Genomic DNA, 26557 nt, shown 5'->3' with positions numbered 1-26557 from the left:
AAAACAAAACCTAAGTAAATCAGAAATAAAATTAAATAGACACTTAATACAATTATTTGCACACACATATTAAAATATTTGAAGCAGGTAAAAATCAAAACAAAAATCACGGACAAAGATGCCTATTTATGGTTTTCTTATTTAACAACCGGATTACGGTTCCAATTACGCATGACACATACATTTTTTGTATTTTGTTTTGATAAGATAAAATGGGCAAAAATATCATAAATAATTAACAAAGTGCCATGTAAAATCCAAAAATTGTACAGCATGACCATTTGTTATTATTTTTTATTTCTTTTGGAGCGATTGTCGCGTAAGACAAAAATCACGTGCTCACATCACTTTGGAAATTTGATCAAGAAGTGGTTAGGGGGGCCTTAATTGAGATGATAGTTATTAATGAAGTACCATTTAGCTTTGTAGAAAATGAAGGCTTTATGAAGTTTATGAGAAAACCTCAACCACTATTTCGTCTTCTTTCTTGTAGAAAAATAACAAGGGATTGTTATGAAGTTTACGGTGAATTAAAGCAAAATCTAAGAAGGTCTTTTAGAGAAGCATAACCAAATGCCTCACAAGAGACATATGGACTTCATTACAAAGAATAAATTATATGTGTTTGACAGCCCACATCATTGATAGGGATTGAAAGTTGCATAAAAGAATACTAAATTTTGCCCTATCACTAGTCATAAGGGTGAAGAGATGGCTAAAGCTATTAGGGATTGTTTGCTTGAATGGAAATTAGACAAGGTTTTCACTATTACCGTGGACAATGTTTCTTCAAATGATGTCACAGTCAAAGAATTGTCTAAACAGTTAGATATATGAAAAACTAATATGATGAGTGGTAAACATCTTCATGTGAGATGCATGGCTCATATACTAAATCTAATTGTGCAAGATGGTTTGAAAGAACTTGATGTTTCTGTGACACGGGTTAGAAATATTGTGAGGTATGTGAGATCTTCGCCTGTAAGGACCTTAAAGTTAAAACAGTGTTGTGCATATGTAAAGGTAGAATGTACCAAAACGTTGTGTTTGGATGTTCCTACTAGGTGGAATTCCACCTATTTGATGTTAGAAACGGCACAAAACTTTGAAAATGCCTTTGACAAGTTTCATCTTTTTGATGATGGATTTGCTGCTTATCAATGTTCTCATCTTTGTGAAGATGGTAGTAGTGCAGGTCTTCTTGAATCTGATGATTGGGTGAATGTGAGGAATGTGATAGAGTTTCTTGCAAGATTTTACAAGCTAACTAAAAATGTTTCAGGTTTGTCACACCTCCTTTTTCCGCGCCCGCCCCGAAGGGTTAAATGCGCGAGGGAGTTTTTCCAATTTAAGTGACAATATTCGAAATGGGATTATTTATTTAATTCAGAGTCGCCACTTGGGAAAGGTTTTTGGTGTCCCAAGTCACCGGTTTATCTTGAATCCCAAATCGAGGAAAATATTCGACTTTCCAAATGAAGTCTGCGAACCAGAAATTCTAAGTAAGGAATTCTGTTGACCCGAGGGAAGGTGTTAGGCACCCTCGAATCCCGTGGTTCTAGCACGGTCGCTTAAATTGTTATAATGGCTAGATATCTGATTTATTACATGTTATTACTTATGTGCTTTCATTAAGTTTAAAACCGCTTTTATTATTATTTATTTTTTATGGAATTGCAACATTGTAAAAATGCATTTCGAACCATGTCACAATCAATGCGCCCATGGTTGTTAATACATTCCGACTCCGTTGAGATTTGGATTTGGGTCACATAAATGCGCACCCGAATTTAAGAAGGTAAGATTATTAAAATGCACGCCTGAAGCAATTATCGTATTATTATTTCTGGGTAAGGCCGTGGAATTTTGCTAAACGGCTCATCCCGAAGTCTAAGTAATTTTAATTAAACATTTATCGAGGGCCCCGCAATTTGTGCGTTTTATTGGGCGAGGCTCATCTCATTTATTTTATCAGGATAATCCTAAAGTGCCTACATTTTCTATTAAAATTGTCTCCAAAAATGAAAGAGAAAAGGTCTTAATTTATTTACATGCTTGAGTTGTTATAGTTGAGTTTCGAATATGATTCGTAAATTCTGAAAAATGATACAAGCAAGGCAGTCCGTTGCCAATACGGGCACAGGTCCAACATATATGGCATTAAACTAAACCTGGGCTTCACGTATTACTACCTAATTACATTATACTAGGCATGTTCTCAGTTTGTCAAATTAAAAAAAAAACTTGGCAATCTAATTTTAATCCTAAAACAATTACATGCTGGAATTAACCAATATTATTTAACAAAACAATTTTCTTACAAGTTCCGAAATGGTCTATTCGTTTGATTTTTAACTTAGACGGAGTTACTACACCATTTATTTATTTAAGCAATATATAGATAGTTCATCCGTTAAGCTATCGTTGGATGTTCCACTATATATACATTAAATAGCTACATGATTCCGATTTTTGTAAGCTAAATAATTTATATATACAAATAAAATTAAGAATATAATTCAAAATAAATTTAGAACTTCAATTCTTCATTTTTCGTATTCATGCTTCCTGTTTCAGTTTACAATAATCAGCGTGTCAGTTGTGTACCTGATATTGGAAGCAAAAGAAAAGTGAGAGATCAGCAGAAATTCAGTAGCATACAACAACAGCAATCCCAGCAACTAGTAACAACCAGCGACGAGAAACTTAGTGACAGATTTTAAAATCAAGACAAAATCCGGAAACAACAACAACCAACGGACAGAAGCAAAGGGAAACTTTTCAGATTTTTGAAAGACTAGTTAGTGTTTAACCCTTAATTTCTCAATCCGTATCTCAGAATATTTGGACTATATATCAGGTGTATATTCTTCTTCTTTTGAATTTCCAGAATGTTTTTCTTTTTGTTTTTCTAAAGTCTTAGTATTTATTTTTTTTGGAATTTTCTCTCTTCAATTTTTTTCTTCTCTATTCTTTTTTTTTTTCTCTCTCTATCCCTGTCTGTCTGTCCTCCCAGGTTTGTATGCCTATCTATCCCCCTCTCTGCCCAGCCCCTCTTATTTCCTTTATAAGCCTAAAATCTGCCCTTTAACAGCCTGTTAGACAATCACAGTACCCTCCCATGTGCTGCCTTTCTTTTCAGTTTCCACTTAACAATTAAAATAAAAATAAACTCCCATGATATTCCCTGGCAGACTCACTTTTGAGTAATGTTTATTATTTCTGAAACTAAAGTAGAGTATGGGCAGCAGAATATAGTCTGACAGCATATGCTGTCAAACTATTTTAATTCAAACAGGGCCTTTATGCACATGTTGTGCACAAGTGCACATGCCATCAATTCAGATTACAATTACAGCCTACACCTCTGAAATCAAATTAGCAATTATAAGTAACTAAACTCAGTTCCTAATCGATTCAGGCAATGCTTAGCAAAAACAAGTCAATTTGTTATTGTTCAGACAGCTGAAACTAATTGACGACACATGTCGACTCGACTATATCAAACATAACATGTACAATTGTAGCCAAAATCAGACATTTAACAGTATCAAGCACATGATTTGAATTGTACTGACTAAGCAGAATTGTTACTCAAGGAATCAGTTAATCAGTTCAAATTTGAAATTCAGCTAATTGCACAACACATACATACATACACATTATCAGAACAAATAGAAGAAGGACTCAAAACACCGAGGTTCAGGCAAAGTGGACAGGACACAGTTGATAAAATTCGAAACAAATTACACAAAATATGAAAGACCTTGAAACCACACACGTACTGAATAACAAGGAGAAAACAAACTTACCTTAGAAGCTTTGAAAGAAGAAACAGAAAATCAGCATTGTGTTTGAACAGACCCTTTTTAAGGTTGAACGGACTCTAATCGAAGTGTTTCTTAGATGAGAAACACTTCGATTAAGGTCCATTAGACCCTAATCTCTTGGCTTGAGCAGGCACGGACCAGGCTTGGGGTTTCTAGGGTTCGTGGATGGTAGATTTGGGATTTGGGCTTCCATGGTTAGATTCGGACCAAACCAAGCATGGTTTGGTCACGAGGGGGGTCTGGGGACTATCTGGTACGAAACTGGGGTGCATCGGTGTGGATCGAGTTTTTTGCTCGAATCTTCATTCGAAGATTCGAGAACCTAGAGGATTATTCGACCTAAACGGTCAACAGATTCATGTTCAGGGTGTCAAGGTGGTCCTAGGGTGTTAAGGTGAAGGTCACCGGCGTTCATTACGCCGGGATTAATGGCGAGGAATAAGGGGGCGGCTAGGGTTTCGTGGGGAAGGGGATAAGGACGAAGGCTGGGGTATTGGATAGGGGGGCAAGGTATGGTTGGAAACTTATATATGAGATGGGTGGGGTTGATCTCAGCCGTTGGATGAGGCGAAATGGAAGGCTCAGATCTTTCATCTGATGAGGAAACGGTGTCGTTTCTCATTCAGGGTTTGGGGGTTGGTTTGGGTAAGACGGGTCGGGTTAGTTCATGGGTATGGGAATGTGATCTAGGCCGTTGATCAATCTGAGATCAACGGCCCAGATTAGATCAGGTTAAAACGGTGTCGTTTGAACGCTTTTGGAGTAGGCTGGTCTGGACCGGGTCACACAGGGGTTTTGGATTTGAATTTTGGGCCTTGAATTAAAAGTGAAAATAAGCCCAACTGATTTTCAACCCAATTTTGCACTCTCTTTTATTATTATTTATTTTTTATTATTATATTTTATTTTAAAACAAAACCTAAGTAAATCAGAAATAAAATTAAATAGACACTTAATACAATTATTTTCACACACATATTAAAATATTTGAAGCAGGTAAAAATCAAAACAAAAATCACAGACAAAGATGCCTATTTATGGTTTTCTTATTTAACAACCGGATTACGGTTCCAATTACGCATGACACATACATTTTTTGTATTTTGTTTTGATAAGATAAAATGGGCAAAAATATCATAAATAATTAACAAAGTGCCATGTAAAATCCAAAAATTGTACAGCAGGACCATTTGTTATTATTTTTTATTTCTTTTGGAGCGATTGTCGCGTAAGACAAAAATCACGTGCTCACAGCTGCCCCTCTTTGTTCGGAAACACAAAGGGTTTTCGTGCAAAGATAAAGTGAGCAGATATGAGCGATTTTTGCCTATGGACTACTCCGTGTGAAGCATTTTTTGAAAGATTTGACCGAACCTTTGCTCCAAAGTTTTCCTACATATCCTGGGCTAAACAGGAATCAGGTCAATGTAGTTCGGGAAGTTTTGGTAGCTGGGACTACCATGGGACTGCGATGCTTGTTGTTACTGCTGTTGCTGTTGTCACCGCTGCTTTACTGACCGCCTTATTACAACCAAAGAAAAATTGAAACTGAACTAAACACGTATATGCATGTCAACTGCTAGTTACAAGATTCCTATCTATGATTCTTTTGCGACTTGATCTTGGGTCTTAGCTGATTCTGCTTGTAGACTCCGATCTGAATCTTGATGCTTGCAAGTTGTAGGCGCCTATTTATTTTTGCGATACTGAATAGGACGGGGTTGGTAGAACTCGGGACTTTGATCAAACCTTTGAACGATCCACCTCTCGCCTTTCCGAATATCTTGGAACATCTTCTTTTTGTCTTTTTCTTCTTAGATTCTGAGTTGAGACTCATCTCGTGGGTCATTTCGATCCGTGTGGCTCGAGGTTAGACCTGCGGGAAAAACAAACGGAACGAAATTTTTTGCCCCAGTTTCACTAGGAAAATTTCGTGAATTATTCGCCAAGAAGTTCATACAATTGATGAAAGAAGATATGAATGCTTAATTCAGGGTTGGAGCCCTAATACCGACTAGCTGGGGAGAAGTTCAGTTTTAGAGTTGAAACTCTAATACTGACCAACTGGGGGAAAGTTCAGTTTAGGGTTGGGGCCCTAATGCTGACTAAAGGAAAAGTTCAGTTTAGGGTTTAAAAGCCTAATGCTGACTAAAGGAAAAAAGTTCAGTTTAGGGTTTAAAACCCTAATGCTGATGGCATGGAAAAGCTCAGTTTAGGGTTTAAAACCCTAATGTTGGCTGAATGGAAAAGTTCAGTTTAGGGTTTAAAACCCTAATGCTGATTAAAGGAAAAGGGTCAGTTTAGGGTTTAAAACCCTAATGCTGATTTAAAGGAAAAATTCAGTTTAGGGTTTAAAACCTTAATGCTGATCGCATGGAAAAGCTCAGTTTAGGGTTTAAAACCCTAATGCTGACTGAAAGGAAAAAATGTTCAGTTTAGGGTTTAAAACCCTAATGCTGACTAAAGAAAAAATTCAGTTTAGGGTTTAAAACCCTAATGCTGATTGCATGGAAAAACTCAGTTTAGGGTTTAAAACCCTAATGCTGACTAAAGGAAAAATTCAGTTTAGGGTTTAAAACCCTAATGCTGATTGCATGAAAAAGCTCAGTTTAGGGTTTTAAAACCCTAATGCTGGTTGAATGGAAAAAAGTTCAGTTTAGGGTTTAAAACCCTAATGCTGACTAAAGGAAAAATTCAGTTTAGGGTTTAAAACCCTAATGCTGATTGCATGAAAAAACTCAGTTTAGGGTTTAAAACCCTAATGCTGGCTGAATGGAAAAAAGTTCAGTTTAGGGTTTAAAACCCTAATGCTGACTAAAGGAAAAATTCAGTTTAGGGTTTAAAACCCTAATGCTGATTGCATGGAAAAGCTCAGTTTAGGGTTTAAAACCCTAATGCTGGCTGAATGGAAAAAAGTTCAGTTTAGGGTTTAAAACCCTAATGCTGACTAAAGGAAAAATTCAGTTTAGGGTTTAAAACCCTAATGTTGATTGCATGGAAAAGCTCAGTTTAGGGTTTAAAACCCTAATGCTGGCTGAATGAAAAAAAGTTCAGTTTAGGGTTTAAAACCCTAATGCTGACTAAAGGAAAAATTCAGTTTAGGGTTTAAAACCCTAATGCTGATTGCATGGAAAAGCTCAGTTTAGGGTTTAAAACCCTAATGCTGGCTGAAAGGAAAAAAGTTCAGTTTAGGGTTTAAAACCCTAATGCTGACTAAAGGAAAAATTCAGTTTAGGGTTTAAAACCCTAATGCTGATTGCATGAAAAAGCTCAGTTTAGAGTTTAAAACCCTAATGCTGGCTGAATGGAAAAAAAGTTCAGTTAGGGTTTAAAACCCTAATGCTGGTTGAATGGAAAAAAAGTTCAGTTTAGGGTTTAAAACCCTAATGCTGACTAAAGGAAAAATTCAGTTTAGGGTTTAAAACCCTAATGTTGATTGCATGGAAAAGTTCAGTTTAGGGTTTAAAACCCTAATGCTGGCTGAAAGGAAAAAAAGTTCAGTTTAGGATTTAAAACCCTAATGCTGACTAGAGGAAAAATTCAGTTTAGGGTTTAAAACCCTAATGCTGATTGCATGAAAAAGCTCAGTTTAGGGTTTAAAACCTTAATGCTGGCTGAATGGAAAAAAAGTCCAGTTAGGGTTTAAAACCCTAATGTTGATTAAAGGAAAAAGGTCAGTTTAGGGTTTAAAACCCTAATGCTAACTGCATGGAAAAGCTCAGTTTAGGGTTTAAAACCCTAATGCTGGCTGGCTGGGGACAAAGTTCGAGAATACTAAACGACCTTTTTTTTTTGAATTTTCTTGTTTTAGTAGAAGATAAAAGGGAGTTTCGTGGGAACTTACCTTTCGAGTGAATTCATCATTGCCAAAGTATTTCTTGTACCCGTGTACCTTCTTCTTTGGGCGACACCTGCTTCTTGCACGGTTGTCTTGGATTATACCTGTTTCAACTTTACAGACAAAAAAACAATTGTTAGTTCGGAACTGACAGTCGGTTCGGTGACCTTGATCGTTCCCAGTTGCTTTGTTGCGTCTTTATTTCTGTTGTGAAGTCCTGCCATTGACTTGCTTCAAATGGTGAAACCCTTTAGACTACTCAGGCTTGTATTTCCAGATTCTGTGATGATTTGCCTCGTAAGGCTCCCCTTTTTTTTCCTTTTTTTTTGTGTCCCGTTTTGCTTGAAGATTCTCAACGGGGATTTATTGGAGGTATATGTAGGGATTTGTACAAAAGGAAGCTCTGTGGGGGAATATTTACAAAGTGGATTCTTTGTGTGGATTTTCGTACAATGGGGCATGTTGGGGATTTGTTTCAAAGCGGGCTTTCTAGGATTTGTTGGGGTAAGCTGGTTGGGGAATTTTTACAAAGGGACTCGCTGGGGAAATTCCAACGGGGATTTTTTTTTTTTATTGGGGAGACTCTGTGGAGGATTGTACAAGGGGAGACTCTGTGGGGATTCGCCCGAAGGCGGACTTGCTGGGGGAAATTTCTTCTTTTTTTTTCCTCTTTACTTCGAACGCCATCAAACATCATGATTCATCAAATTTGGACAGACGTACCAACGAAACAGGGTGTTTTCCTTCATGAAACGGAACTCCGTGAAAACAAACCTGCCACCTGTCCTTTCCGGTACATCTAGAACTTGGGTTTAAACATGAAAGAGATTCTAAGAAAAACAAAGAAAAGATAAAACGAATTTCAGAAAAGGAGTGCCCCTTCGGGACGAGAAAGACTTATCTGAGGAAGATAATGCTGGCTTTAAATGACATGACATGCTCTTTGGACTGGACGCCTGACTTTCCATGAGCTTGCGTTTCCCTGAACCAAGACGGATCTGTGATTCCAAACCGGTGGAACTTTGCCGGAACCTCCTTGGGTGGAGTCTCTCTTTTCGGCCAACAGCGCCCTTTGCGGGTTTTCGCCGGCTGACCTCTCTCATTTCTCTTCCTGTCATCGCTTGATAGCACTCTTTGTGAGTTTTTTACTAAACAAGCTCTCTCATCTTGGTTTCTCTACTCCCGTCGCCTCGTGGTGCCCGAAGGTTTTCACCGACGAGACTCTCTCATTTTATCTCTCTCAATTCAAAGTGTGTTGGTCTCCATTTGTGACGCTTATTGGTTTCCCACTATCTTTGGTAATTGATTTGAAGGCTTGTGCTTGGTAAAGAGAGGTAGATGATACTAACTTCTAAACTGCTCGACGTGCCCCGGTTTCAATTTCAGGGTGAATGGGATTTTATTGTTGGTGTGACTGAACCTCAGGGAGAGGCTGCCTACGTATCCTTTCGGAATCAAGTCAAACGTAGTTCAGGCCTCAATCAATTTTTTTTTTTTTTTTTTTTTGTTTGTTTTGCTTTTTTTTTTCTTTTTTTTCTGTTTTTTTTGTAACCGGCTCAAAGGCTTGTAGAGAGAGTTGATAGTGGGAATAAAACCTTCAGATTTCAAATGTGTCAGGATCGCTGGGGCGTCACTCAGACATAGTATCTTTTTAATGCGTCCGCATTCACTGCTGTTTCGGGATCATTTCCTTCAATGTCACCTAGGTACAATGCTCCTCTTGGAAATATCTTCCTGATGATGTATGGGCCCTTCCAGTTTGGAGCAAATTTCCCTTTTGCTTCCTGGTGATGGGGCAGAATGCGCCTCAGTACCAATTGACCTACTTCGAAATTCCTAGGTCTGACTTTCTTGTTGTAAGCACGGGCCATTCTTCGTTGGTACAACTGTCCGTGACAAACCACGGCCATTCGTTTCTCATCAATCAAAGTCAACTGCTCCAATTGAGTCTTAACCCATTCGCTGTCCTCGATTTCTGCTTCAACAGTGGTTTGAAGCGAAGGGATTTCTACTTCCGCTGGTATCACAGCCTCGGTCCCATAAACCAAAAGATAAGGAGTTGCTCCTACTGACGTGCGTACCGTAGTGCGATACCCCAATAATGCAAATGGTAACTGCTCATGCCACTGTCGGGAATTCTGGATCGTTTTCCTCCAAAATCTTCTTGATGTTTTTGTTTGCCGCTTCTACAGCGCCATTGGCCTTTGGCCGATAAGGAGTAGAATTCCTATGCGTTATTTTGAATTGCTCGCATACATCTCCCATCAAGTGACTGTTCAAGTTTGCTGCGTTATCTGTAATGATAGTCGCAGGAATACCGAAACGACAGATAAGATTTGAGTGTACAAAATCCACTACAGCTTTTTTAGTGACCGACTTGAGAGTGACAGCCTCTACCCATTTTGTGAAGTAGTCTATGGCAACCAGTATAAACCTGTGTCCATTCGAAGCCTTTGGTTCGATTGGTCCAATGACGTCCATGCCCCAGGCGACAAATGGCCAAGGCGCAGACATGGGATGCAGTTCTGTGGGAGGTGCATGAATCAGATCACCGTGCACCTGACACTGATGACACTTCCGAACGAAGCTAAAGCAATCCTTTTCCATGGTTATCCAGTAATAACCTGCTCGAAGGATTTTCTTCGCTAAGACATACCCGTTCATGTGAGGTCCGCACACACCTGCGGTGTACTTCGTGCATGATCTTCCTCGCCTCCTCGGCGTCGACACATCTTAATAGGTTGAGGTCCGGGGTTCTCTTGTACAACAATTCACCGCTCAGAAAGAAACCACTTGCATGTCGCCTAACGGTCCTCACTTGATCTCCGGTAGCATGCTCGGGGTATTCTTGCGTTTTCAAGAACCTCTTGATGTCATGGTACCAAGGCTGCGTATTTGATCCCACCTCGATTACATTGCAGTAACCGTGTCTTTCCCTGATTTGGATTTCCAAAGGATCGACGTGGGCGTTGCCCGGGTAGGGTAGCATTGAAGCCAGAGTAGCAAGTGCGTCCGCCAGTTCATTGTGACACCTCGGGATATACCTGAACTCTATTGATGTAAAACGCTTGCCGAGGTCCTCCACATGTTGTCGGTAAGGGATAAGTTTGACATCCCGAGTTTCCCATTCGCCTTGGACTTGCCGGATAATCAGGTCGAAATCTCCCATAATCAGTAAATCCCCGACATCCTGATCGATTGCCATATGCATGCCCATGATGCAGGCTTCATACCCAGCTGTATTGTTTGTGCAAAAGAAACGCAGTCTGGCTGTGGCGGGGTAATGCTGACCAGAAGGCGAAATCAAAATTGCCCCAATCCCTACACCTTTGGCATTCACGGCTCCATCAAAGAACATCTTCCAAACATGAGCGTCCTCTGAGACCACTTCTACGGTGTTTACTTCTTCATCTGGAAAGTAGGTACTCAATGGCTGGTATTCCTCATCGACCGGATTTTCGGCCAAATGATCTGCTAGCGCCTGGGCTTTCATTGCCGTGCGAGTGACATAGACTATGTCGAATTCAGTAAGCAAGATTTGCCACTTGGCCAGGTCTTCCAGTAGGCATCGGTTTCTGAAATATATACTTTAAAGGATCCAACCTGCTTATGAGGAACGTAGTGTGGGCTTGGAGATAATGTCTCAGCTTTTGAGCAACCCACGTGAGAGCGCAACATGTCCTTTCCAACAGAGTGTATTTGGCCTCGTAGCCGGTGAATTTCTTGCTCAAGTAGTAGATTGCTTGCTCTTTCTTTCCGGTTATGTCGTGTTGCCCGAGGACGCAACCGAAAGAGTTCTCCAAGACTGTCAGATACAAGAAAAGTGGCCTCCCTGGTTCTGGAGGGACCAAGACTGGGGGATTCGAAAGGTATTCTTTGACTTTATCAAAGGCTTCTTGACACTCAGTTGTCCATTTAATCGCCGCATCTTTCCTTAACAGCTTGAATATGGGCTCACACGTGCTTGTCAGCTGGGCAATAAACCGACTGATGTAGTTCAACCTGCCCAACAGACTCATCACGTCTTTCTTTGTTCTCGGGGGAGGCAGATCTCTGATGGATTTTATCTTAGTTGGATCTAGCTCGATACCTCTCCTGCTTACGATGAAGCCCAAAAGTTTGCCCGACGGAACTCCGAAAGCACACTTCCGAAAGCACACTTCCAGTAGCTTGATAGTTGGCTGGGTTTAGCTTCAAGTCATACTTCCTTAGTCTCTCGAAGAATTTCCTCAAGTCTTGGATGTGATTATCCTGCGTCCTGGACTTGACTATCACGTCGTCCACGTACACCTCTATTTCCTGATGCATCATGTCATGAAAAATGGCAGTCATGGCCCTCATGTAAGTAGCCCCAGCATTCTTCAAACCAAATGGCATGACCCGATAACAGTAGGTGCCCCAAGGCGTGGTGAAGGCAGTTTTCTCGGCATCCTCTTCATCCATCAATACCTGATGATACCCAGCGTAACAATCTACGAAAGACTGTATCTCGTGTTTGGCGCAATTATCAACGAGGATGTGGATGTTGGGCAGTGGGAAATTATCTTTGGGACTTGCTCTATTCAAATCTCGGTAATCTACACATACCCGAGTCTTCCCGTCCTTTTTCGGTACCGGAACCACATTCGCCAACCATGTTGTATATTGGACTACCCGAATCACTCCCGTTTTCAGTTGTTTAGTGATCTCCTCTTTAATCTTGTCGCTGACCTCAGTTTTGAACTTTCGTTGCTTTTGTTGAACTGGAGGACAATCAGGATGAATCGGCAATTTATGAACCACTAGATCAACACCTAGACCCGGCATGTCATCATATGACCAAGCAAACACGTCTTTAAATTCAAAAAGAAGTTGAATTATCGCCTCTCGCGTTTTCTTGTCCGTGTGAATGCTTATTTTGGTCTCCCGGATTTCTTCCGGGGTTCCTAAATTTACTGGTTCAGTGTCATTCAGATTTGGCTTGGGTTTATTCTCAAAATGTTCCAACTCTCGGTTTATTTTCCTAAAAGCTTCTTCCTCATCATATTCTGGTTCTGGGTTTATTAATTCGCAGTTAAATAGCTCGTTGTGATCTGGGCGTGAAGTCCGCAAGCATGTCATATTTAAAGCCGCATTATTACAACTGAAAGGAAAGATAAAAGGAAAAATAACAAAAATCAGAACAAAAGAAAGAATGGGAAAGCAATGATGATTTTTTTTCATTTTCTTTGGAAAGTTGGAAGACAACAATGTTTACAACTCAGGAATTCAAAACAACAATTGAAAAGAAGAAAACGTTCAAGTTATGTCCTGGAGACAACTTGTGACACAGGAAAGGTGGCAGGACAGGTCTACCCGGACTTCCATCTAGTCGGGAATGGCGTGGCCTCCCAGTTTTGAAGTTTGGCATTCGGCCCCACGTACATCATCTCAGCAGTGCTTGTGCCTTCACCTGGTTGAACCATGTGGACCTCGTAGAGCATCTCTCTCATCGCCCCACATATCTCCTCGATTTCCTCAGCTGTGAAGACCTCATCATCTTCTTCTTCGGCGTACCTTGGCTTGATGAAAGTTGCATATAAATCCGGCAGTGGTCGAGGTAACTTCCAACCCTCATTTTTCCTTTTTCTTTGCCCACTCTTCATCTGCTGGAGTGGGTTTGAAGCCTAGTCCAAAAGGTTTCTTGGTGACTGGCAAGGTAATGGGTTCTGTTATTCCCTGAAGGGTTCGTCCAAGCCCTTTCCCTGGCCTAAATCCGTGCCGGATCATCTCTTTGGCCACCATAACCGAGGCGTTAGACAAGAAAGGCTGGGGGCAGGGTATTCCCTCTTCGTGCTGCTCTGCCAGTACAATCTCGAAAGCTTGATAGACCGTATGTTCGCTCCCTTCTCTCGGTTCAAGATATGGGATGGATGGGTCCCGATAGATAGCATGCTCATCTTCTCCATGGACCACGATCTCTCGGTCTTTGTACTCAAACTTCACCATCTGGTGAAGAGTGGAAGGCAGAGCTCCTGCAGCATGGATCCAAGGTCTGCCGAGGAGGAAATTGTAGGATGTGTCCATGTCGAGCACCTGGAAGGTTACTTCAAACTCGACTGGTCCTATGACCAACAACAGGTCTATTTCCCCCATGGTATCTCTCTTGATGCCGTCGAAAGCTCTTACGCAGACATCGTTGGGTCGGATTCTTCCGGTCCCAATTTCCATTCTTTGCAGCGTGGAGAGCGGGCAAATGTCAACACCTGATCCCCCATCCAACATTACCCGCTTGACATAATAGTCCTCGCATTTAACTGTCAGATGCAAGGCCTTGTTGTGTGCCGCTCCTTCCGGGGGTAAATCGTTCTTGCTGAAAGAGATTTGGTTGACGGCGAAGAATCTTTCTGTCATCCGCTCTAATTGTTCTACCGAGGTTCAACTGGCACATATGCTTCATTCAGGATTTTTAGTAAGATCTTTTGATGCTCGGCCGACCTCATCAACAATGATAGCATGGACACTTGCTCGGGGTACTTACGCAGTTGATCTATCACTTCGTAATCCGGCATTTTCATTTGTTGGAAGAACACTTCCGCTTCTTCAACGCTTACGGGCTTCTTTGGCAGGAAGCGCCTTTGTGTGGCGTTGTTCAGTTCTTGGGTATTTGAATACCTTCCAATGAAAGTATTTTCTGGAAGTTCTCCCATGACCTCTTTACATTTGTACATTACCAAAGTCTTTTGATAATTCCACGGCACTGTGGACGGGTTGGTCATTGGCTTTTGTGGCACGCGTCCGATAACCATTGGCTCATTCAGCCGAGGTGGTTGAATCATCCCCTGAACCACATAGGCCCCTTTTGGCACGTACATAGGTTTTGTCTTTTTGATTCCGAAGTTCTGCGTCTTCTCAGCTCGACCTCGTGGTATGTAAAGAACTCCATCCTTTACCGGTACCACTTTCTTCTCCACCTTCTTTTCAGGCTCTTTCTTTATAGCTTTGGCCTCCTCCCCCTTTTCTGGTTTCTGGTCTGTCTCGGGCCTCTTCCCCGTGTCGACAATGGCAATTATGGCTTTCAGAGCAGGGTCGAACTCTTTGTCTTCACAAATCATTCCGATCAGTGGCCCATTATTGTGAGCAGGTAATGGATTGTTAGTTACATTCGGGATCTCCTCGTCCCTTAGCACTATTTTCCCTTGCTCTATCAAATTTTCGACCACTCTTTTCAACGACCAGCAGTCATTTGTATCATGTCCCTCGGCCCCTGAATGATAGGCGCATCTGACTCCAGCTTTGTAAGAAGGTGACGTCGGGTTTTGCTTTGTTTGAGGGATTGGTTGCAAGAAACCCAACTGGACTAGCTTCGGGAACAAAGTTGAGTATGGTTCACCGATGGGCGTGAAAGTCCGCCTTCGGGTGGCTCCTGAGGGCGGAAGTTATTCTGCGGGGGTTGTGGGTTATAGTGGTTGCGGTAAGGAGGCTGATTTCTGGGAGGTGGAGTTGGGCCTCGGTTGGCTTGTTGTGGTGGATGGGCGTAAGGCTGGGCATTCATGACCATATAAGGTTGATGAGCACATGCCAAATTTGAGTGGGGGTAGTAGTGTTGTGGGGTTCTTTCCGGAAAACGGGGCCTGGGATGACGATACTCCCTTGCTTCTGAGGCTGCCATGGTTGTTTCTTCCTTCTTCTTCCCTCTTGTCATTCCTCCGGACCCGCTTTGGACGGCTTGGGAGGTCGCCCTTATGGCTGCTTGACTTAGAATCCTACCTGTTTTCAGACCATTTTCCACCATCTCTCCAATCTTGATCGCTTCCGCGAATGGCTTACCCATGGCTGACATCATGTTTTGGAAATAGTCAGACTCTTGAGCCTGGAGAAAGGTAGTGACCATTTCCACTTCATCCATGGGAGGCTTCACTCTTGACGCCTGTTCACGCCACTTAATAGCATATTCTCTGAAGCTTTCTGAAGGTTTCTTCTTCAAATTCGACAGAGAATTTCGGTCTGGCGCAATGTCGATGTTATACTGGAATTGTTTCACAAAATCTCTGGCGAGATCATCCCATATATGCCATCGAGACATTTCCTGGTCCATATACCATTCCGAGGCTATCCCTACTAGACTTTCCCCAAAATATGCCATTAGCAGTTCTTCTTTTCCGCCGGCTCCCCGCAATTGGTTGCAGTATTTTTTAAGGTGTGCAATGGGGTCACCGTGCCCATCGTATTTCTCGAACTTTGGGGTCTTGAAACCCGCTGGCAGATGCACGTGAGGGAACATGCATAGGTCGGCGTAAGAGACGCTCTTCTGCCCGCTCAATCCTTGCATGTTTTTCAAACTTTGTTCAAGGCTTCTCATTCTCTTGGCAATCTCATTTGTTCTTCAATTCTGGGATTCTGATCCTGCCCGGGTGCAAGCTCGCACTGAGGCGGTGGAGGATTAGTGCTGGTAGCGAACCTAGTTGGTTCCATTGAGAATGATGGTGCTTGGAATGTAAAAGAGGATGAGTCAAAGCTTGGCTTGTACGTGGTAGGCTGTGCCGTAATCGGGCAAGGCGATGCAGTAAAGATGTTCATGCTTGCATCAGTGGATGACATTCGGGGATGAGGCTCAGAAGGCGATCCAGCAGAGAAGGCTGAGGTGGCTGGGTACCCGAATGGGGTAGCAGGATAATTTATGGGGACATTAGAAGTCCCACTTGACCTGGAGAATAATTCAGGGAATCCGGGGACGACACTTGGCGGCTCTTTCCCATTATTCCAGTCGTCCAGCATTTCCAACATGCGGAGCCGTAGGATTCTATTTTCCTCCGCAGTTGCGGATTCAGGTGTGAGGACGGCTGAGATCGAGCTCTCCTCGGAAACAGGGATTGTTTGCAATGGAATTTCTGAAGACATTTCCACACTTCCTTTTGACCTGGTGAAGTAAGTGTGAGTACTGCTTCTGGTCCTAACAACAGGTAGTTGAACACTTCTTCTTGACCTCGTGAAGTATGAGTGCGAGTCCAGACTTTCACCAAACCAACCGTCTTTTCCAAAAACCCTGGAATACTCAACGACAAACGCACGGTTAATTTGCAGCAAATAACAGATAGTCAATCTCACGTTGGGCATGATGCACCTATACAGTTAAGTGGATTACTACATGTTTGCTACGAGAGCATGCGTCATTCCGGCATTTTTCCTCTTATTAGTTTTTCCCCTTTTTTTTTTGTTTTCTTTTATTATTATTATTTTTTATTTTTTTTATTTTGCAGTAAAAGAAATGCGACCGGATCCGATGAGGATTGCCTACGTGAATCAGATCATTACGTAGTTCGAAACACACAAATGAGCGTAGAAAGCAGCACACCTTTTATTGTTAAAATGGTCTATTACAAGCTATATTTTGCAAAAGAAAAAAACAAACTTTGAAAATAAACCTAGACTCAAAACAGACTAAAATCACTCTTACGGAAAAACAGGTAGAAGATGCTAAGACATAGACTTGACTTATGAGTACATTATGGTTTTGAGAATTGGTGTCCGCGGGGCATCGTTCGGCCTCGCCGCGGTCCTAGGTGTGAGATCCCTCTCGAGTTGTTCCAGCTCATGCATGGTCTGCTTGACATAACTCATCACTGCCGAGAGGACGGTAACGCTGGTCATGTTCTCACATCGTAGACATCGTCTGGTGATGGCATGGGCAATGGCCTTGATCCTATCTCTGGTTTGCTTCTTCTCTATAAGTAGGCATTTTATCTGATCGCTGCACATCTTGAATACCTGAGCATCCTGAATATGCTGATTCTTCAGTTGCCGTACTTCTAACTTCATTCGGGCCAACAAGTCGTACCAGTATCTGCTCTCAATTTGGAGATCCTTGGCCTGATTAGCTGCTTTGATCTCAAGTGTAGCCATCTCTCTCTTCATTTTAGCAACAGTTTTCTCGTGGTCGCCTTCCAATTGATTCAAGTATCGGCGATGCTTACCTGCTCTTGTATCCCACTGTGCCCTGAGCTCGGCTATGACATTTTCAGATTTCTCCAAACCATCTTGCCATTCCCTGATTTCACTTTTTAGCCTTTTTATCAGCTGCTCGTCTGATCGACGCCTTGGCTGTTTATCCGCATCCACCCTTATCTGTTTGATCTGGGCTCTGAGCATTTCGTTTTCCTGAATTAACCTGTTCCGCTCTCCCAGATTGGTAGCAACTTGCACGTTGTGCTCATATTTCAAGCTTTCCACTTGTTGCTTCAACCTGCTGATTTCGGCGCAATAGCCTCTTTCCTTCGCTAACCAATCCCACTGCCTTTGCGATGATTCGATGAAATTCGGGATGTGGGGTCTCTTAGCCGGCCTTTCATGCTTAAGTTCCCTTCTATACCATGCAAGGTAACCTGGCGCCGTCTCTCCTTTGGCTCGATCCCGCACGCAAGTATCTGATTTCAAATATTGACACTCACTCCAGATTTGGCGAATCTTTGCTTCTGGGAATTGTCCGTTAGGACTTATCTCAACTGCTTGAGTGCTAAGATCTTCCTCATGAGGTACTGTCTGGCATCTTCCGAACTGTCTCAAAACTCGGCAGGGTGCGTAAGGTTGAATGCTCTTAAGCCCCATCAGTAAGAGATGAGTTTTAGCTGCCGACATATATAGGATCTCATCAACAGGCAACCATCCTAGCGTCCATTGTATTTGGCTGGCAGTAAGAGCTTGAAAGAACGAGGTCTATGCCAGGACTCCTTTAGGCAAACTGATCTCTTTGGTTCTCGTGTAAAATTCTTCTATGCAAGTCTTTTCCGGGGAACCATGGCTCAAAATCTCGGAATGATGGCAGAGGTGCTCGGTCATCCATATTTGTAGGAGCAAGTTACAACCTTCGAAGAAATTTCCCCCAGCTTTACAAGCTGTAAGAGCTCGAAAGATGTCAGATACCACCATAGGTGCGAGAGTACTGTCATTTTGTGTGAGTAAAGTGCTGACGACCCCGGATAGCTTCAAATCAATGTTTCCGTCTTTCCTTGGAAATACTAGAAGGCCCAGGAACATCATCATGAAAGCTACCCGTCTGTGTTTGTCCCACTTCTGACGAACACCTTTGCTGCACAGTTTGTTGATTGGATTATTGAATCCCCCCTCATGACCGTACCTATCATATATGAAGCATGGAGTACAAAATCCGGCTGCCAGATCCGGGTTGTGGACCGTTCTGGGTATCTTCAATGAATCTAGGAACCGATGTACCGTGACAACTCTTGGGGCGACCAAGTATTTTTGCCTCAACGGAAGTTCAGCATTCCCGATGTACCCGGCCATTTCTTCCAAAGTCGGGGTGAGTTCAAAATCAGAGAAATGGAAAACATTGTGCGCCGGGTCCCAGTAGGTAACCAAAGCTCTTATGATATCTCCCCGAGGCTGGATTTCCAACAAACCCACGAGACCTTTCAGATATTTCTTGACCTCATTTTGTCCTTCAACACCTAGATCATTCCACCATAGCCGTAACTTGACAGGGATTTTGGTCATTATTGAAAAATGTTCATTTTGCATCGTGCTCATCCTGCACATTTATTAAGGTGATTTTAACAAAATGACTTGACTCAAAAATATTTTACAAAGGGGATCAAGTTTTGAACACGGCCTTTAAACACTTCGGGGACGAAGATTTTAAGGCTGTGTGGGTCAACTGGACAAAAATGCTAAACAAGACCCAAAGGTGGCTGTTTATGCAAAGTCAGCCTTCCGGCGTCCCTTTTCGGGAACATTCGGCTATTTATGACAAAACAGCATCACCTGACTTATTTATGACTCTTTTAAAATTTGACACATCTTTTTCCCTTTTTTTTCTTTTTTTTATTTATTTATTGATTTTGGCTATTTTAGCAAAAATGGGGTTGAACCCGACGAGGGTTGCCTACGTATCTCACATCCGGTGAGAATCAAACCGGCGTAGTTCGGGCATCGAAAATGGAGTAACTAAACTAACCCTTTTTTTGGGAATTTTTGAAAGAAATGCTTTTAAAAGAAGAAAGAAATTTTTTTTTATTTTGATTTTTGTTTTATTTTTTAAAGAAAGACTTCTAAAAAATTTATTTGCTTTTGACTTGAACTTTGGGAATTTTTTTTGTGTTTTTTTTATATATATATATATATATATATATATATATGTATATATTTTTTAAAAACGAAAAAGAAAATGTGTTTGGTTGATTTTTTTTCCATTTGTTTCACCTTTTCTACGGAAGAAAGAATGCATATTTTTTGATTTATGATGTTGCCTCTTCAATTTTGAAAGAGGGACTTTTAAGAAAATGAGGTGGAATTTCTGAGTTTTATTTATTTACAAAAGTACTTCTAAAGAAAAGTCCTAATATTTTGGAATTCAATTTTTCAACTATTTTTTTTTTGAACATTTTACAAAAGAGAGACTAAAAAGCAAAGAGTATTTTTTGGATTTTTATTGTTGATTTTTAATTCTTATTTCATTATTTCACATGAAAGACTTCAGAAAGAAGGAGACTATTTTTTATTTGAGTTTAAAGAAAACTTCTATATTATTTTTTATTTCTTTTTTTTGTATTTTCTAAGGAAAAATTTATAAAGAAAGAACTAAAGGGAAATGATTTTTTTTTTTTTTGAAAATTGGGGCCGGAACCAATGAGGTTTGCCTACGTATCTCACATCCGGTGAGAATCAGACCCGCGTAGTTCGTTAAAATTAACCGAATTATTTTAGAACAAAATTCTTTCCTTTTCAACAAACAACTTTCCAAAAATAAAAGACTATTTTTCTATCTTTTTGTTTTTCTTTTTCTTAGTAAAGCAAATTACTGAAAACAAAACATTTTCCCTTTTATTATCGTAAAATTTTGGCAGAGTTTTGACAGTAATTGGGCATTGCTATTTTTCAAAGTAGAAAATTAGCCCTATACACTGTCATTTTTTTTGTTTATTTTTCAAATACTCCAAAGTCAGGCAGCATGCATGTCCGAGACAAATAAATGCACGGAAACAAATAGGATGCAACAGGATGGTCTTTTCATTTCAGGTTGCTAATCCTAGACGGACCCAACCCCTGTGTTGAGTCCCCTAAGTCAAATGCAACATGATGCAAATAAGCGTTCCTACTAGGGATCCGGCATGAAGTCAAGTTATTCTAGGTTCGTAACCTGGGTATTTGTTCTAGACTGTGTACCCGAGCGGACAACTCGAGTCGAGGAGGGGGCTACGTACCGGGGACCCGCGAGATCGTCCGGCTTTGTAACTTGTCCGACCTCTTTCTTATTTCAGGTATTGACACTAACAGAATAGGGAGTCTCGACCAGCGAGCTTCTCCCCGGAGGTAAGAAGAGAAGGGTTTCGGCACAGTTTATATACAGTTCAGATAATATCAAAGCGGTAAAAGACAACATTTAGCACGTTATGCAAAAACATGTAATAAAGATCAGATAATAAAGCCAAATATAACAATTATTCTAAGCTCGAATTCTTGAACCCTGAACCAGTGGTTCTGGGTCACATATCCCCAGCAGAGTCGCCAGAGCTGTCACACCTCCTTTTTCGCGCCCGCCCCGAAGGGTTAAATGCGCGAGGGAGTTTTTCCAATTTAAGTGACAATATTCGAAATGGGATTATTTATTTAATTCAGAGTCGCCACTTGAGAAAGGTTTTTGGTGTCCCAAGTCACCGGTTTATCTTGAATCCCAAATCGAGGAAAATATTCGACTTTCCAAATGAAGTCTGCGAACCAGAAATTCTAAGTAAGGAATTCTGTTGACCCGAGGGAAGGTGTTAGGCACCCTCGAATCCCGTGGTTCTAGCACGGTCGCTTAAATTGTTATAATGGCTAGATATCTGATTTAATACATGTTATTACTTTATGTGCTTTCATTAAGTTTAAAACCGCTTTTATTATTATTTATTTTTTATGGAATTGCAACGTCGTGAAAATGCGTTTCGAACCATGTCACAATCAATGCGTCCGTGGTTGTTAATACATTCCGACTCCGTTGAGATTTGGATCTGGGTCACATAAATGTGCACCCGAATTTAAGAAGGTAAGATTATTAAAATGCGCGTCTGAAGCAATTATCGTATTATTATTTCTGGGTAAGGCCGTGGAATTTTGTTAAACGGCTCATCCCGAAGTCTAAGTAATTTTAATTAAACATTTATCGAGGGCCCCGCAATTTGTGCGTTTTATTGGGCGAGGCTCATCTCATTTATTTTATCAGGATAATCCTAAAGTGCCTACATTTTCTATTAAAATTGTCTCCAAAAATGAAAGAGAAAAGGTCTTAATTTATTTACATGCTTGAGTTGTTATAGTTGAGTTTCGAATATGATTCGTAAATTCTGAAAAATGATACAAGCAAGGCAGTCCGTTGCCAATACGGGCACAGGTCCAACATATATGGCATTAAACTAAACCTGGGCTTCACGTATTACTACATAATTACATTATACTAGGCATGTTCTCAGTTTGTCAAATTAAAAAAAAAACTTGGCAATCTAATTTTAATCCTAAAACAATTACATGCTGGAATTAACCAATATTATTTAACTAAACAATTTTCTTACAAGTTCCGAAATGGTCTATTCGTTTGATTTTTAACTTAGACGGAGTTACTACACCATTTATTTATTTAAGCAATATATAGATAGTTCATCCGTTAAGCTATCGTTGGATGTTCCACTATATATACATTAAATAGCTACATGATTCCGATTTTTGTAAGCTAAATAATTTATGTATACAAATAAAATTAAGAATATAATTCAAAATAAATTTAGAACTTCAATTCTTCATTTTTCGTATTCATGCTTCCTGTTTCAGTTTTCAATAATCAGCGTGTCAGTTGTGTACCTGATATTGGAAGCAAAAGAAAAGTGAGAGATCAGCAGAAATTCAGTAGTATACAACAACAGCAATCCCAGCAACCAGTAACAACCAGCAACGAGAAACTTAGTGACAGATTTTAAAATCAAGACAAAAATCCAGAAACAAAAACAACCAACGGACAGAAGCAAAGAGAAACTTTTCAGATTTTTTGAAAGACTAGTTAGTGTTTAACCCTTAATTTCTCAATCCGTATCTCAGAATATTTGGACTGTATATCAGGTGTATATTCTTCTTCTTTTGAATTTCCAGAATGTTTTTCTTTTTGTTTTTCTAAAGTCTTAGTATTTTTTTTTTTGGAATTTTCTCTCTTCAATTTTTTTCTTCTCTATTCTTTTTTTTTTCTCTCTCTATCCCTGTCTGTCTGTCCTCCCAGGTTTGTATGTCTGTCTATTCCCCTCTCTGCCCAGCCCCTCTTATTTCCTTTATAAGCCTAAAATCTGCCCTTTAACAGCCTGTTAGACAATCACAGTACCCTCCCATGTGCTGCCTTTCTTTTCAGTTTCCACTTAACAATTAAAATAAAAACAAACTCCCATGATATTCCCTGGCAGACTCACTTTTGAGTAATGTTTATTATTTCTGAAACTAAAGTAGAGTATGGGCAGCAGAATATAGTCTGACAGCATATGCTGTCAAACTATTTTAATTCAAACAGGGCCTTTATGCACATGTTGTGCACAAGTGCACATGCCATCAATTCAGATTACAATTACAGCCTACACCTCTGAAATCAAATTAGCAATTATAAGTAACTAAACTCAGTTCCTAATCGATTCAGGCAATGCTTAGCAAAAACAAGTCAATTTGTTATTGTTCAGACAGCTGAAACTAATTGACGACACATGTCGACTCGACTATATCAAACATAACATGTACAATTGTAGCCAAAATCAGACATTTAACAGTATCAAGCACATGATTTGAATTGTACTGACTAAGCAGAATTGTTACTCAAGGAATCAGTTAATCAGTTCAAATTTGAAATTCAGCTAATTGCACAACACATACATACATACACATTATCAGAACAAATAGAAGAAGGACTCAAAACACCGAGGTTCAGGCAAAGTGGACAGGACACAGTTGATAAAATTCGAAACAAATTACACAAAATATGAACAGACCTTGAAACCACACACGTACTGAATAACAAGGAGAAAACAAACTTACCTTAGAAGCTTTGAAAGAAGAAACAGAAAATCAGCATTGTGTTTGAACAGACCCTTTTTAAGGTTGAACGGACTCTAATCGAAGTGTTTCTTAGATGAGAAACACTTCGATTAAGGTCCATTAGACCCTAATCTCTCAGCTTGAGCAGGCACGGACCAGGCTTGGGGTTTCTAGGGTTCGTGGATGGTAGATTTGGGATTTGGGCTTTCATGGTTAGATTCGGACCAAACCAAGCATGGTTTGGTCACGAGGGGGTCTGGGGACTATCTGGTATGAAACTGGGGTGCATCGGTGTGGATCGAGTTTTTTGCTCGAATCTTCATTCGAAGATTCGAGAACCTACAGGATGATTCGACCTAAACGGTCAACAGATTCATGTTTAGGGTGTCAAGGTGGTCCTAGGGTGTTAAGGTGAAGGTCATCGGCGTTCATGCTGCCGGGATTAATGGCGAGGAATAAGGGGGCGGCTAGGGTTTCGTGGGGAAGGGGATGAGGACGAAGGCTGGGGTATTGGATAGGGGGCAGGGTATGGTTGGAAACTTATATATGAGATGGGTGGGGTTGATCTCAGCCGTTGGATGAGGCGAAATGGAAGGCTCAGATCTTTCATCTGATGAGGAAACGGTGTCGTTTCTCATTCAGGGTTTGGGGGTTGGTTTGGGTAAGACGGGTCGGGTTAGTTCATGGGTATGGGAATGTGATCTAGGCCGTTGATCAATCTGAGATCAACGGCCCAGATTAGATCAGGTTAAAACGGTGTCGTTTGAACGCTTTTGGAGTAGGCTGGTCTGGACCGGGTCACACAGGGGTTTTGGATTTGAATTTTGGGCCTTGAATTAAAAGTGAAAATAAGCCCAACTGATTTTCAACCCAATTTTGCACTCTCTTTTATTATTATTTATTTTTTATTATTATATTTTATTTTAAAACAAAACCTAAGTAAATCAGAAATAAAATTAAATAGACACTTAATACAATTATTTGCACACACATATTAAAATATTTGAAGCAGGTAAAAATCAAAGCAAAAATCACGGACAAAGATGCCTATTTATGGTTTTCTTATTTAACAACCGGATTACGGTTCCAATTACGCATGACACATACATTTTTTGTATTTTGTTTTGATAAGATAAAATGGGCAAAAATATCATAAATAATTAACAAAGTGCCATGTAAAATCCAAAAATTGTACAGCAGGACCATTTGTTATTATTTTTTATTTCTTTTGGAGCGATTGTCGCGTAAGACAAAAATCACGTGCTCACAAGGTTCACGTTATATCACTTGTAATTCTCATTTTGAGGATGTATCTGAACTTTATTGTCATTTGAAAATGTGTTTAGTTAGTGAGGATGAGCATTTAAGAAAAATGGCTGAGCGAACGCAAGAAAAGTTCAAGAAGTATTGGGGTGAGCCTGAAAAGATGAATAAAATGATTTTTATTGCTTCCGTCTTGGATCCACGTAACAAATTTGAATATGTTGAGGGAGTACTTGGAGAACTTTTTGGGGAGGAAAAAGGGAAGAAAATAAATGCTGAGGTGTATACTTATATGAATTCTTTGTTTGGAGAGTATCTAAAAAAATATTCAACTGGATCTTGTCCTCAATCTCCATCTAATTCTACTTCATATAACAACACATCTAATACATCTAGTGGGAGTGTTATAACTGCATCTTTAATAAGGACGAAGCTTCACTTGAAGAAACAAAAGGAAGACAATGGAAGTACGGGTGCTAAATCGGAGTTGGATAAACACATTAGTGAAGAACAAGAGCCTTTTAATGAAGAATTTGATATCTTAAGTTGGTGGAAAACACATGCTCCTAGATTTCCTATTCTTTCGGAGTTGGCTCGTGATGTGTTGGCCATTCCAATTTCTAGTATGGCGGCAGAATGCTCGTTTAGCACCGGTGGCCGTATTCTTGATTCATTTATGAGTTTATTGATTCCTAAATGTGTTCAAGCTCTTATTTGTGTTCAAGATTGGCTTAGAGAAGAGAAGAATCCTATTAGTGTTGAAGAAGACTTGAAGTATCTTGAGGAACTCAAGCTTGGTAAGCTTTAATATTTTGTGTGTGTTTTAGTTCAAAATAATATATCATACTTGTTTATTTGTATGACATATTTGGTCGAATTATCTTTAGATATGGAAAATAATAGAAGCACTACTAGCATTGTTTGATGTATAGTTGCAACTTGCAACTTGAGTGGTAAGTTTAAATGTTTAATACTCTATTTGTTTGGTGATATACTTTTGTTGTTTTGTTTTATTATCATCAAAAAATAATATTCTAACTTATGATTTATATTTTTTTTTGGTTCAAATCATTCCCCGTGCTTCTAAAGTACGCTCTGATATTTTGGAACACTTTGAGGTAAAAGAAGATAACGGAGAAGTTCGCAAAGTAGAGTGCAAGCATTATGGTCATGTCTATAATGTTCATCCAAAGAGGAATGGAACAATTGGTTTAAGGAAGCATACTAGGCGTTGTCTTGAGCATTTTCCTGGAATCTGTATCTAAGAATTAAGACTAAGTTGATTCGAGACTATTAGTCTCAACTTGAATTGAGGGATGCCCTTTCTGTTTTGCACTTTGTTTATTTGGCTGCTATTGTGTTAGAGACTTAGAGTCCGAGTCTCTTTGTTTATGCTACTGTCTGTTTGTGGATGACTGTTCATGCTACTGTCTTAAATGTTGTGTACTTGTGTTTATGATTTTGCTGAATTGTGAATGAATGCCAATGTTCAGGTGTTTGCTCTGTTTGTGGATGGTTATTCAGGTGTTTCCAGTTGGTAAATGTAATTGTGTGTAAATGTAATTGCAATTTGCAGGTGTTTCCTGAAGCTGAAATGTTGGCTGAAAATTAG

The 26557-nt window shown here is 40.3% G+C and overlaps 1 protein-coding gene across 1 annotated transcript; it reads left to right on the top strand.

The window, feature by feature from the left end:
• The first annotated feature begins 711 nt into the window (after positions 1-711).
• Positions 712-26557, top strand: LOC138889833 (zinc finger BED domain-containing protein RICESLEEPER 2-like). The gene is made up of 5 exons (XM_070173169.1): positions 712-824; positions 876-962; positions 1065-1282; positions 25029-25742; positions 26439-26557. The coding sequence occupies exons 1-5, from the start codon at positions 712-714 to the stop codon at positions 26555-26557; spliced, it is 1251 nt and encodes a 416-aa protein (XP_070029270.1).

The sequence above is a fragment of the Nicotiana sylvestris genome, chromosome 4 (assembly GCF_000393655.2).
Source record: "Nicotiana sylvestris chromosome 4, ASM39365v2, whole genome shotgun sequence".
Taxonomy (NCBI): domain Eukaryota; kingdom Viridiplantae; phylum Streptophyta; class Magnoliopsida; order Solanales; family Solanaceae; genus Nicotiana; species Nicotiana sylvestris.
Note: the sequence above shows the minus strand (reverse complement) of the source record. Positions and strands in the feature narration are given on the sequence as shown.